The 15,218-nt window shown below is 36.4% G+C and overlaps 1 protein-coding gene across 5 annotated transcripts; it reads right to left on the bottom strand.

The window, feature by feature from the left end:
* Positions 1-568: 568 nt before the first annotated feature.
* Positions 569-12,965, bottom strand: LOC133879209 (protein NLP9-like). Of its 5 annotated transcripts, none has more exons than XM_062317747.1 (7): positions 12,854-12,965; positions 9,669-9,722; positions 8,344-9,486; positions 5,345-5,389; positions 4,475-5,233; positions 2,705-2,825; positions 569-2,083 (listed from the first exon to the last, which is right to left on the bottom strand). In XM_062317747.1, exons 3-7 carry the CDS (start codon positions 9,226-9,228, stop codon positions 975-977), a joined length of 2,919 nt encoding a protein of 972 aa, XP_062173731.1. In that variant the 5' UTR covers positions 9,229-9,486; positions 9,669-9,722; positions 12,854-12,965; the 3' UTR covers positions 569-974. The 5 variants fall into 5 exon arrangements, with proteins under 5 accessions (XP_062173731.1, XP_062173747.1, XP_062173726.1 ...); XM_062317763.1 differs by having other exon boundaries at positions 8,344-9,420; XM_062317742.1 differs by lacking the exon at positions 12,854-12,965 and adding an exon at positions 9,903-10,168.
* Positions 12,966-15,218: the final 2,253 nt, after the last annotated feature.

The raw sequence follows: 15,218 nt of genomic DNA, 5'->3' as shown, positions 1-15,218 counted from the left end.
ACAGTATAATAAAAACCTAAAATTTACTGGAAATTGGTCAAATAAATCGTCCAGACCATTGGGTTATTGACTCATCGGCTAAGAAATTGATTGCCTTAAACAACGGGTTGTAGGGGCAGTCTAGAGACGGATCTCTCTAAACAACATTATTGCAACAACAAAAAAACTTGAGAACCACAAGAAAGAAGGGGGCACTAGTGGTAGATGGACCGGAGTCGCTGAAGAGGGGCACCACTGCGATATCCGAAAAGGGTGGAACTTGGCGATGAAGGCATAGAGGAAGTTGCATCTGAATCTGCAACTGAATCTAGAGGTCTCCATAGACAAATGAGGGGGTATCAGCTATGAAGATTTTATGAACATCCAGTAGAGAGAGGGCATGGGAGCCAATAGGGAGGAGGAAGAGGGAGGCAATTGAGTTCTTCCCTCTTCCCTCTTCCCTCTTCCCTCTTCCCCCTTCCCCCTTCCCCGGTCGGCACTCGCTACGAGGAATCAGTGACTCACATGGAGGTGACTCACTGGAAAGAGGGGACAGAGAGACAAGAGCTCTCTAATAGGACGTGACAACTAACCACACACAAGGATTTCATTTATAGGAGATTAAAATGTCCGCTGAACCACAAAATCAACAGTTTCAAGCCATCGATTTTATAAGGAAAACCTATACAGAATGGGACTACAGCATCATACTTGGATCCTCGTACTACTACAATTTTTATTCCCAATTCTACCATTTACAGACCTATCTATAATCTACCAACATACATAGTGTTTCACATCTGCTCCTTTCCCCTTTCAAGTGTATAAAGTTCTTGCAGCGGTCAATATGGATCGGCATTTTAACCCTGATGCGCAGTGATTGGCAGTGCAAGAGATGACAAGTGTATAAACTCAGAGAGAGAGATGAAAAGGGCCATTTCTACAGGAATTCCATGGGGTATTTGCCAAGCTACTGTAAAAGCCAGATTCAAATATTACGAGCCTACAGGCAAGAAGCAGTTGCTACTGCCGGAGCTGCTAATAGTACAAGGCTTATCTCGAACTAGGAACTTTACACTACGTGCGCCAGCATCATCCAAAATCTCAAGACACTCTTGCAGATCTGAGTCACTTACTAACATCACCCATTCGTCTTCATCGTCTAAATACTTGAGCTGGAATGTCCCATTTTGCATCTTGAACCTCTTTGCAACTTCTTCATATAGTTGAAAACACCCGACTGAAGGCTCAAACTTGAACCGGATTGTATCCTCTCCGTACGTAGCTTTCACAATAATTTTGGATCCACTATCAGCACAGCTTGATTTGAATTTAGAATGTTTCTCCTCCTCCAAGCTCATAGAGCTTGAAGAACTGCCAGGCATTGTTGAACGGGAAGCATTTGATGAGTCTGTCAGACTTGAAGAAGTACGCTGGGTACGTTCACCAATCCCATCATCCCCACCAACTCTAGTATCCATTTCATCGGCAGTAGCCAAGGAGCCAGAGCTCCGAGGCACAAAGTGCGAGTCGGGATTTTGTAATTTCCAGCTATCATTGTTCAAACCCCATTTTTCACCTCTATTCGCAAGAGAAGAGCCGAAGGAGGCATTTTCAGGCGAAGGCCATGGAGCATTGATTGCAACCAATGTTGAATCTTCACTAGAATCAATCAAAGAGACACGGGATTTCTCTAGTTCTACTCCACACGCATTTGTAATGAGCTTACTACTTGAGAGCCCTACTTGGTTCCCACCCATAAAACAGTCATCTGCATCCAATTTAATTAGAGAACTCAAGCCATCAATACCAGGCACCGAAGGTACTGAAACTGCATGTTCATTCACTGGCTTGACATTTTTGACACACAAGTTTTTGTTGGAGAAAAGTAGACATTTCTGTGAATCAGATTCCTGAATTACGGAGTCTGTTGCCACAAACTCCCCAGTGGCTGGGTCAAATTTCAATCCTCCATCTACCCCCTCAACAGAATCAAGCACTGTCTGTATTTTCCTCAATGAACGATTTACCTTATTTATCTTACGGGATGGCCATCTTGAAATTCCATGTTGTCTGCATATTCTTTTCAGTGTAGTGGGGCAAACTACAAATAAAGAACAAGAAAAAAATAATTAAAAATAAAATAAAAATATTTAACAGATTTCTTTTTAAATAAATCTAAAATGATGTTTTTAAATGAAAATGCAGCAGTAGGGGTTTTATAAAAGGTTCTCCTGATAAGTGGATTTCTGAAGGTCATTACTATGCATTCCTCTTGATCTTTCAGATTGTTACATGCTAAGCTTTGAATTTAACAGTATTTACCTATGCAATAAGATATCTCTCCGTCTTTTTAATCCTAAATATTAGACAATACTCTATAAACCCTTTCATAACAACAAAGTTAGCACTAAATGATTTTCCCTAATGCACGAACTATGTAGACACTAGTGGATGTTAGGCAAATGATACTACATGAAAGCCTTAAGGTCAGAACTTTATGTATAATCCCCACATCTAACCTATGTTTTAATAATATTTCAGGAAATACACCTAGTTATATGACATAAAAAATCTAAAATGAAAATCATAGGAATGTATTATACGATGCCTTTTGGGAATTGAATCTTCAGTTTAATGATGATTACTAAAGCGTAATGCTTCATGAAAGCTGGAACAACTCAATATCTTTAAGAAATGGGCACACATGGACAGCAAGTCTCACCGCCTATGCTTTTTGCGGCATCCTTAAGACTCCCAGAGAAGTATTGCTGAAGAACACTCAAGCTCACATTCTTCTCTGCTGTACTTCGCTTTTTCTCCTGTCTTCCTGATCCACTTGTTGCCTACAAGATGTATAAGAAACTGTTAAGAACTCAATCCCACAACCTCTTCAAAATCATGCCCAAAGAAATAAAATAAAATAACTGCACGAAGTTATTTGATAGACATTTTGCAGTAGGAGTGAAATGTAAATCATGAGATATACATCATAAATGATTATTAACATTCATTTCTTGCATTTTGCTTTCCTTTATATCAATAATGAATTCTTGATGGATTTGCTTCATTAAATGAGATAATAAGTTTGACAGAACTAAATTTTTAGAGTGAAAAGTTCATCTCCTAGTTATTACTCGCTCTGCAGAAGATGCCAAAAAACCACAAACCTTCATTCATTGGTTACAGAGAAAAGGGGTTTTCAATTAAATTAATTAATCGTTTGTACCTTCAAATATATAAAGCTCAAAAGAAAAAACAGATTTTTTCCTGTATCTAATATTTAAACCAGATTTTTTCTTGATTTTCCCCTGTTCTAGAATATCAAGTGTTCCAAGTCTCCATCAATATCTGTCAGACAAGAGTCTACTCGTTAGTATAATAACATCAAAACCCTACACCGCTCAATTCTTAATTCAATCTTTCTTGTTCTTGGTCAAGAACTGCACTCTCCTAAAATGTTTGCATATTGGTTTAAAAGGAGGTAAAAAAAAAAAAAAAAAAACGAGGCATGACAAGGAGAGAACTTTCCCCATAAAAAGCCCCCAAAACATGAACCGACATAGACGGGAAACACTCGGTGGTATGCTCTTCTGCAGTCAATTACTCACAAATTCCCGGCTAAAAATATGAAGACTATTCTCCATTTGTGGTCTTAAGAATAAATTAATGAGATCTAGGATTAAAAACACATTATCCAGTTTTACCACTTCCTAAAATGTGCTGCATGAACCTATGCCCTTGGTACCACATCAATGAGTAACCAATGTGCCTTTGTTTCCGTCATGTTCCAGATAACATGAGGATATGCAACTGGTGAAAAGCAAATCAGGCATTCATATTCTCACCATAATTTAACTACTCAACTGGTTCTTCCTTTTCCTAAGATATTTGTTGAGGTTCCCAAATTAACATATTACATGAAAAATGCACCTAAATCAGTTCAAGAATCCAGCCCAAGGTCAAATAAATACAAGCCAGAGCTGGGTCTTCAAAATTTCAACAAGCCAAAGCTGAACCTACTCACCCATGCAAAGCTCAGAGCATTTCAGTATGTTCACATCCTAATTGCAGCTGCTACAGCTATATTTTCTAAAGAAGCAGATCCTAGGGAACACAGTATATGATCATCTTTCAGTCGGACGATCTATTGATCTAATGCAATTATAAGAGAAATATTAAGAAAGGGATAAATGGGGATTCTTATCAATCCAATTCTAGAACAAATAAATAAAATTCTTTCCAGAATGAATGCAACAAGCACGCAACAGGTATCCTACTACTTTCATCATTAATCTAGTAGACCAGTGCAACCAGAAAAACATAATATGCCATCATGCAATGCTATTGGAACCATAGAGATTGTCGGAACAATTAATGCTAGTAAGTTATGCACGAAGCCGGTAACCAAGCATGCTCTTTTCAGTTTCAGTTTCAGAAGAAAACAAAAAAGAAAAAAGAATGAAAGAATTAAGGATACGATTAAGAAGAATACTTGTTCATGAGGACTATCTGCTTCAAATCCATCATTTTTTGTGTTAGATACGTTTAATGGCATCTTCTCAGTTGAATTTACATCACTATCTGATAATGTCATCTGAGAGTTTCTTCTAGACATAGCCATCGGCAGGAAGTTCTGGATTCCTCCCTTCTCAAACCCAACTTTAGAGCCTTCTGCCCCACATAATTCTGCATCTGAAACTGTCCTCAAACTCTTACACATTCTCTGCATGGTACCCGGGAGGTTGTTTAACAAGAGCTGCTGCTCTGAGCTACCACTCATGTTGACAGGGAGAAAGAACTCTAAAATATAATCATCATCACCAGTGTAGGTACTCCTTAGCCTGATTGAGACTGCTGCATTCAAACCAAACTTGCGCGCATGATGGACAAGTGGATACTCACTTATGTCATAAGACTTCACATCAGGAAAGAAGAAGGGATGATTTGACTGAAGCGCCTTCCCAGCTACACCTTGCCCTTCCTCAAGATGATGTTCCAAACATGCACGTACAAAACCTTTCATCGTTCTATCATTCACATAGCAAGCTGTCTCCTCAATGCACAGTATATATTTCTCACCAGAATTTGCGTTACTCTCTCTGACCCGCACTCCTGTAATTTCGTCACCATCTCCCTTAGTGTAACAAGAAGGAATCCATGTCAGAGCCAGAGGCAATCTATGTGCATGACACACAGCTCGTAAGACATCAATTATCTCTGCCAAGACAGCTTTTTGGTTCTTTGACAGGTACTGTAAATAACATATTACCTTGTGAGAAGTGCAGAAACACCAAACTAAAAAAATTTAAGAAACCCGGGGGGTGGGGGATGTAGTGCAGGGGAGCAGTATCATCGACAGTACCTGAGTACGAAGTCGAGGAGGCGGGGTAGTCCTTAAATTCACAGCCTGAGAGGGACAATGATCAGAATAAATCCAAAATAATTTTGACATTTTATAATTTAATACTAATTCATACAAAGAATACAAGATAATGCAGTATGTAGTATATTATTGGGAGTGCACCTACGAAATGTAGAGCAGCATTATAGCAGTGAAAATATGTGCAAAGATCTGACAGTGTCCTCAACAAAATGACTCAAAGCAGCTGTCTCGGAACCTTGAGGTGGTTCTTGCCAAAGTTTTTTAGGAACCACTTTTATTTCAATCATTACGCAAAGGTACAGCATATACTCTTGGCAGTCCAAATAAGATCTAGATTTATCCCCACAAAATCCCTATATAACTTTTCTAGTCTATTTGCAACATCAAAGTAAGAGAGATAAAAAAAATAAAATAAAATACATGACTAAACTAGATAACATACTCTAAATAAAGTATTCTTCCCCCCTTTAGATGAATAAAAAATCTCTTCCAGCCTGAAAGTCTCTGTAACTTTTCCAAACTCTTTGCAACACGAATAGTCATGGTGAAGAGAAAGAAAAGACTGGATAAACTAGATATCGTACTCTTAATAAGAGTCATCCTCAGCCCTTTAGATAAATAAATCCGTGTTAGATTTATTTAAAATAAATAAATAAAATTATTTATTTTGGGTATTTCAAATAATTATGCCATATATTTTATATCTAAACATTTTCTGTGCATTTAATTGAAAGATTTACATTCTTTAAGCAAATCCAAAATTTGGAGAGAACCAAAATTTTGAAGTGTAGGGAGAAAAGTTTTTATTTTTTGATAGTTAATCAAGCAAATATCATTAAAAACCTTAAGTAGTAAGTACACATGAAGTATATACAAGAAACACCAAAAAAATAAAAATAAAAAGAGAAATGCCAAGACACCCACAACAAATCCCTAAACCCCCAAAGAAGCCCTAAACACACCAAGTAGTCCTGCCTTTACCCTGACTTGAGCCACTGCCTCAATCATCAAAGTTAATGGAGCATTCCAAATTCTTAAGCTCCCTCCTTCCCTTTGGTTTAGATGCAAAACCCACAACCTTACAAACCTCAAGATGCTATCCCTCTTCAAGGGCAGAAAACAAGCTCCAGAAGCCTTTTATCATCCCCCCCAAATGAGAGCCCCAGAGAGGGTGGGTGCACCGCCGCACTAAGCACTAATTGGAGTAGCCATCATCCCCCACCTCTCTGTTCTCTCCACATCCCCTGTATCAACCAAAGCACCCCCCTTCAAAGATTCACTCACCTCATGGACGGTACGAGGGGAACCAGCCACCGGCAGGGGGGCCAGCGAAAAACACCCGAGAGCTAAAATGATGGAGATGGTAAAAGGAAGACAAACCGGGCAAAAACTGGGAGACCACTAGCCTAAGAGAAAGCGAAGAGATAGCTCCGGCAACAGACAAAATTGCCAGGACCAAAGGCAGCCCATTTTTCCCCTTCACCATAACAGCCACCGCCAGAAGGTTAACATCCCTCTTCGAGCCCCTCCTGGCCTTGGACTTCACAAGCTTTAGGTGAAAGGCCTATGAACTGCTGGGGACGATCATCAGCAATGTCTGATCCAACACACGCAGATCACAGGACAATAACAGCCTCCGACGAAGGCTAGGTTGATAGCAAAACAGTCTTCGGCCTAGGGGGAGATACAACAGAGCAAGCCGGCAAAAGCCCTTCATGCCGGACCACTAGAAATGAGTTCGCTAGAAGAAGTCAACTAGTTTATATGGAATCCTCCACACTTTAACAATAGATTGGGTGATGGAGAAGAGAGCTAGTAGCTTAGCGGCGGCAACGCCACCCGCGTCACGAGCAATGGGCTTTTGCACGCTATGACTCGCACTTTTCACGTGCGCATCAGAGCGAGGAGCTCTAATTAATTTGGAAATTAAGAGTTGACTAGACTAATCTCGGTCAACCGAGCTGATGCATCATGACCACATACAAAAAACCGAGAACCTCTGTAGAAGGCTCAAGAGAACCTTGGTCGACCGAGACTAAGAGCTAGCTGTTTTAGGTGTGAAATTAAAGAAAATCTAAACATTTCTAGCCGTTGGAAGGGATTAATATGCTGTTTGAAGTGTTCATTAAGTTGGATTTTGCTGGTTACAATTTTGGACCATTGGATGTGTCCAAATCACTATAAATATGACCATTTGGTCATATGCAAAGACACAAGAAAATAGCTTTTTTCTTGTCTCCTACAAATTTCTTTTGTGTAATTCTCATTCTAAAAGTGTTTTAGTTCACTATAGAAAGTGTTAATTCTAGAGTGACTATAGGGCTTCATTGTATCCTGGGAACGATTTTGTCAAAACCCTTTAGCACTTTAGAAATGAGATAAAATAATTTCTAAAGATATCGTCATTGCGATCGAGCCTTGAAGTCCAAATTTCTTATTTCTTGCCTTCATAATTTTTCCAACATCTCATCTACTCTCCGAGTCTCTTTTCCACCTTTTCAATGACAGCATTCCCAACAGTTTAGGCCTTAAAACAAGATCCAAAAGGCAGACCCAAGTATTTCGTAGGAAAGCAACCATCTTATAACCCAATACTGAGGCTAACTCCACTGTCCCTACACATCACCTACTGGTGTAATGGTACAGCCCATGGAAATTTTCTTCTGAGAAATACATGGGGAATCAAAAACAAAGGACAGTTTCTAACCATAGCTTTTTTCTGTGCACACTTTCTCATTTCTGTGCGTCGAAGGCGCTGAAAATCTTTCTAAACCAGTGATTACTTAAATAATTCTCCAGAAAATACCACATAACTTTTCCTTTTCATTTATATAACAGAAAAAACAATTTCCATCAAGAACAAGGGTATCGTGATTGTAAAAAATCTACCATTATGCGTGTTCAACTTAGGATACATGGAAAAGGGAAATTAGGGAAAGAAAACAATTGCAGTGAACACATGGAAAGGGAAAACTAACCTCGAGGGCATTGCAAACAATTTCCATCTCAGCGTCAAAATTCATCTTCTCTTTGGTAGTGACAAGTTCCAAAACAGCACAGCATGACATCCCAGGAGAATCAAAAACTGGCAAGGCAATCGATCCACGGACCTCATGATTTACTGCATGCTCCACTCGAAGGTACTCAACCTTTTTGTAATAACCAACATTTGAAGTCCATTCTGGAACTTTGGAAGTAAAGACACGACCAGGAAGCCCAAGGTAATAACCTGCTCTCTTTTCTGCAGGGAACGTAAACGACCTCGAAACTTCACGATACCCTGTAAGTATGTGGTCAAGCAAATAGGGTTGGTCACAAGTGGTTAAGAGGTACTGATCACCAAGCCTCCTGGGAACCCAAACTTGTGCCAAAATGCCCGCACCAGACGAATCTTTGAACAAAGACAACGCCTTAAGCATCTTCTCTTCAACTGGGCTACTCAGTGGCCTGGGGATTACAGAATTTTCCATATCCAAGACATTATTCTGTTGTAAAGAACCATTATTTTGTGCATCTGCTAACTCGTTTGCAATGTTGAAATCCATCGGAAACCCATCTTGGGTGTCCATTTGCTGAACCATCATTTTATCTCCAGGACTGAAAGAAGTCCCTATGGGGTTGAAAGTTCCACCAATTTCGTTCACAGGAAATGCGCCAGTATTCTGTTCTGTAAAATTGAAAGCATCCAAAGACAAGCCATAAGGCATTGATGGATCGGATGATAACCCATAAGAGGTGAAAATCTGATCTGTTGCACCAGGGCTTCTGCACCATACAGCATAATTATCAAAATTCATGAGCTCTGAGAAGTTGTCCTCCAAATTAAGGTTTCTTGTTCCGTCAAACGATACCGAATTCTCCATCTGAGCTTTTGAAGATGCCCAAAACACAGTCCGCCTTCAACTTCAGGTCAAAAGCCAAATTCCGAATACAATCTAACAACCTTAGAGATCTATAAATTGACAGTGGCTCAAAACAATCCTTCTTTCCCTTTTATCTTTCCACACCGCCATTCCAAGACTCTTAAAGCTTGCCATTGATTTGTGATTAACAGCCTACACTCAAAACTCACCCACATAACTCGATTTTCCAAACACTTTTCCCAATTCAAAATACAACCCCTGCACTACCCAGAATGCAAAATCAGACTTCCCACTACTTCCATATATGGAAACAAACAGCAGATAACAAAAACTGTTTAAATAACCAATCACCCACAACACATATTAATCTAACTGAGTTAAACATCCCGTTTTCCATAAAAGCGACATAAATTTAAAATAATAATAAATCAAACTCTGACCTCAAAAAATACTATCTCAGAAATTCACGTCTACAAGCAAACCGCCGCAAACCACTGCAACAAAAGGCCAAAGCTGTCAATCACGAAAAACTCAAAAAGCCATTTCAGTGATTCTCCCCTTCGCGTGTGAACATATATGTGGGAATGCAGAAAATGACAAAATAAACCAAAAGCTGCTCAACAATCGACGAACAAATTCAGATTACTTTTACAAAGTTCTAGAAAAGCACCGACCTACCGCTACGCATCCTCAAACTCTACGAATTTGTGTCTCGGAGTCCTCAAAACTCGTGCAGGTCTTTGCAAAAAGTCCATGAGTTTGAGAAAGAGTTGTCAGAGCTAGTCATGAAAGGGAATCCCCAAGGGGTCGGGTTAACTGCTTTTGTTCGGTCGTATGCTCGTAGCAGAGAACTGGCTTTCTAAAAATAGGAAGTTAGTGTAATTGGGAGCTAAAAACTATGGAGTTTTTTTTTTTTTTTTTTTGGTAGATTTAAAACTAAGGAGTTCGCTGCCTGCTGGATGGGTTTGGGAAAGAAAAGGAAAATGTTTTACCATTGCTAAAGCATCTGTCAAAATGTTGGGATTCCAATCTTGTCCTCCATTTGATGGGTCAGTTTAATTTGTAATTTTAAAAAGTACAGCCAAGTATATGACAAAATTATAATTTAACTTTTAAAATTATGCATTTTAAAAAATATATCCCTGACTTTTGATTTACAAACGTATATTTTTTACGTTTTTAAATCGTAATTTTGTAAAAGCGTAATCCCAAACAATCTATTTTTTACGATTTAGTTTAAAATTATATTTTTGTATATAAAATCGCAATGTCAAATACACTGTATTTTGACTATTTTCTTTGTGATAGACTACATCTTAACTTCTGATAAAAAAATAAAAATAAAAATCAATAATGCTAGAATGAATACATTTTCACAAGAAATATTGTTATATACTCTGTCACTATCGTGCTATTATCTCACCGTAATGATGTGACATTTTTAATTCATTCTTAGATCTGTCTTTGTTTTTTGAAAAAAAGAAAAAAGAAAAGAAAAAAACAGTAAAATAGCAATGTGATACATGTACTTGTCTTTTCCGAGTGATCTCTATTTTTCTTTTTCTTCTTTTGGGTTTCCTTGGTTAGGTAAGGAGGAGCCCAAATTCTAAAGTGGGACTGTAGGAGTGGCTAGCACACTTCTCCTATGATTTGAGACTTTTTTCTTTAATCTAAAAAAGAAATATAAAAGGTGTTTTATTCTCCGAATAATTCATGGTCTATATTTTTGAAAGGGTCAAAAAGCATCTAATTTTAGCCCAATTTCAAACTCAATCCTATTGGAATCATACATACCATCATAAGAATCCTTGAACTATTAAACTAGATGACAACTTTTTCATCTTTCTTCTTCTTTTTTTTTTCAAAAAAAATGATAATATCAGGAGCGTAAATTATTATTTTTTATTTATTTATTATATTATATTATTGGAGGTAGAAAAGACAAGTAAATTTGCAATCTACCGTACCATGAAATGTGAGTCATGTGACATTGACGATAGGTTTGGAAAGAGCTCTGAAAGACTGAAACGACAGACAAAGAATTAATGAAGGAACAGCGTGGCAATCATGGAAAAGAGAAAAATGTCAAATTTTCACTCGGTCCCACCACAAAGGAAGAAAGAAATAAAGGGGTTGGGTAAAGACTAAAGACTACGGTGCTGGCCAATAAAGTCAAGGACGTCCAAATATAATAGTGGATCTTACTGTTTATATTTTTTAATATTATTTTTACATTTTTTTAATAATAATTTACATCAAAAATATTCTTACTTTTTTTATTTTTTATATCAAATCAATAATTTTTTTTTATTATTCAAATAAAAAAATTACTACAATATAAAATTTTTTCACTTTTCTATACAATTTTTGTTTTTACTTTTTATTAATTTCAAAATTAACAACCCAATACTCTATTCTCTACTTGTATTTGCCAAACAACACCTATGTATCACTTTTATGTTTTTGTCATTTTACTTTTCTCTAATTAAATAACAAGGAGAGAGTATTTTTCCCTCCTTCATTTTTCATACTTCCTCCAAAAATATTTGAGAAATCTCTATTAATTTTACAGATTTAATGGTAAATTTACATATCTCTTATATAGAGATGTGCATGAGAATAAAACCAAATGCTTCTTTTTAAATTTTATTTTATTTATTTATTTATTATTAAGACATCCTAGTTTCACCTATAAGCAAACAGTGAGCTTGCTTGGCAAACAACTCTCAATTCCCCTCTATTTTTTTCACTTCTCCCAAAAAAGTCAAATAAAAAACATTTTTTTTTTCACTTTTTATATCATATCAATAATTTTTTATTATTATTCAAATAAAAAAATCTACGACAAAACAAAACTTTTTCACTTTTCTATAAAACAATTCCAAACTTTTTTATACTTTATATCACATCAATCACTTTTAACTACTATTCAAACAAATATTCCTTAATTACAAACATTTGCCAAATAAGCTCAGTATCACGGGCTAGCCCACAAAAAGTGATAGTACCGAATTTTTTATTTTTTATTTAATTAAGGTATCCTAGTTTCACATATGAGCCAAACAGTACCTCGAGTTAGCTCACAAGAAGTAGTAATATCGAGCGTAGAGGTCTAACCAGATCCATCAGACTAATCCCCAGCTCAATACTCCACTCTACTTAAGATATTGAACATTAAATTGTAGGCCAAGTGACCGACCCCAAGAGAAGGCAGCACCCTCAAGTTTCGAATTTAAAATCAAATGAGTAATACACCCTACCCTACCCTCCCCGGGCGCTTTACCATCAAGCCACCCTTAATCTGCTTGAGTGCTTATAACATAAAAGAATATAGACGATGAAAAAGATCATAAAGGAATTGGGATTTCATGTTATTATCCTCGCCCTTTATTATTGGACAGGAAGCTCGATCGCCTCCTACAATTCTTCCTACTAATTGCTAACTGGACAGAGAATTGTAGAGATAATAACAGAGATCCTCGAGCAAGCACAAGATTAAAAAAAAAATCTACTTTTTTTTTTTTTTTTATTACTAACAATCTACTTGAAAAATTAAATGCTATTTATTTTTTGCTAAATAATTAGATTTGCAGAAGAAGAGTAGTGGATAGAGGAGATGCCATACTTGAACAACTTGCAGACTTTCGACCGCTACGGAAATTGATTTCCATAACACTTGTAGTGTTCTCTCTTTTTTCATTTGCAGATTCTATCAATGCACAAACTATGTAATTGACACCAATGTTGAGATATATATATCAAAAGGTGATCACTAAAAATATTACGTAATAAATAATTCGTATTTGTGCTTCAAATAAGCTTTAATATTAGGTGGTGTCCCATCAAATCAAAAAGCATGATGATTTAAAACTTTGTCGATTGAGTGTAAAACAGGCCCCAAATGTCAATTTTCTTCAATGAATTAAATAAAAGGATGAGGTGTATAATTTTTATTTTTTTAAAAAAAAATGTATAAACTTATAATAGATTATTGACAGAAATTTGACTAATGTGGGAGGCTTCTTTATTTTTAATGATAAAAATCTTCCTCTACTTTTTTTTTAATTTTTTTCATTATTACAGCTATAAGTCATTTTATATATATATATATATATATATATATATATATATATATATATTTAATTGACGTTTCAAATTCCTGACATTTTCCAATATGTTCAAGGGTAGACTATTTATTATCAATGAATCTTTCATGGAACTTCATTTTCATGGTATTATATCCCTTTTGGTAAAAAGAACTTTCCATTTTCCTTCCCATGTCGAGAAAAGGGCATACAAAGGAGAGACTTTTATTATATCCCTGTTGTGCATGACTTCACCGTTTGATTACTTTTGTTTTATAAGATAAGTCCGATGGGAAAAAGAGAAAAAAGCTAAGGAATATAGGGGAATCTTTTCTAATATTGAGGAATCTTTTCTACTACAGGGAGAAAAAGAACTAGATAAAGGAAAAATTATATGAATGCAGCCAGAAAACAATTTGGTTACAGCCCAATTTACCATATGATTGGTCCAGAAGTTTGCATTTCCGTTGATTTTATGAGCTGTCTAGCTAGTAAAATGTGAAATGAATAACATAAATAGTGGAAGCAATTCTTTAATCTTGTGTAATGGCGTGCAATTGGAGAACTTGAGTAACCATAAGCGAATCACCTTCCAAAATAAAGTTGAATAAACTCAAAGAAATCGCCAATCAACCTGCCAAGAAAGCTGCAAGAGCTTCACCATAATGGGAGAACAGGGAGAACTAATAAGAGAGACACACTTGATAATAAAACCTTTAGAATCTCTACAAACTACAACTTGAGCAAAAAAGGTATATCTGATAGCTGTATCATAATTGATCTTGAAAAAATGAGGGGAAGGAGATTGTCACACTTCACGAGAGATGGCAAGTGTACTCTTCCAAGCAGCATGATGTTCCAAGACAGTCTTGTTGATAGTAGAAGATATATATAACAAGAGCATTCGGGATAAGACCTTCATGATGAGCTTTATTCTTGATAAACCAAAGATAATCACAAGCAACAGCAAAATTTTAGAACAGGTGAACCTCAGCTTGAGGGATACCAAGCAAATGATGTGGATTGAGTATGATAAGGAGCCAATCAATCACATTAGTCACATGTAGAGCAGTAGTATCCAAAGGACAAAAGGATTGGCTAACACCCGAGAAAATAAAACGGTAATATATATATATATATATATATATATATATATATATATATATATATATATATATATATATATATATATATATATATATACATTGCGGAATAAATTATTCGATACCTTTGATGTATCGAACCAAAATTGATCTTACGTAGTTGTTCCACGTGCTTGGTTCTTGAATTATTTTCTCGGTGATAAATCATACTACTAGAGCAATACCCATACAATTCACAGTCTAAGTGCCTTCCACATATTTAGAAAACCAAAAAGATTAAAACACATGCTGTCATTTTTTTGGTCTTTTCCTTTCTATTATTGACAAAAACAACTGCTGCAGTGTATTGTTTATATACAATCCATTTTGTATATAACCGTTATTTCTTACTCCAAGCATCACCTCCTTTGGTGTTGCAACATGTCTCTTTGAGAAGTGGGAAAACGGTTTTGGCTTGCCCACTTTAGGCGCCAACCATTTCTACATGTGTGTGTGTATATATATATATACACACACATACGATAGAAATAATAATACTAGTGGTAAATCTGATAAAAGAATTATATGAATATTTATAGGATTAAATATTCATTGGTGTTTGTGGTACGTTTACGGTTCCAAATTGATTAGATAAGTCTAGCGAGCCTTAAACTTTAGGAAACAACAGAAATAGAAATAGTCCGTCTCAAGATGGAGATCAATCCACAGCTTTTGGCGATCAATCCACATGTTGGCGATCGATCCCCAATAATTGGCGCTCGATCTACTTGATGATCGATCCACACAATCATTAATCTCCACA

Source organism: Alnus glutinosa, chromosome 1 (assembly GCF_958979055.1).
Source record: "Alnus glutinosa chromosome 1, dhAlnGlut1.1, whole genome shotgun sequence".
NCBI lineage: Eukaryota > Viridiplantae > Streptophyta > Magnoliopsida > Fagales > Betulaceae > Alnus > Alnus glutinosa.
This window is presented reverse-complemented; position numbering and strand designations above follow the sequence as displayed.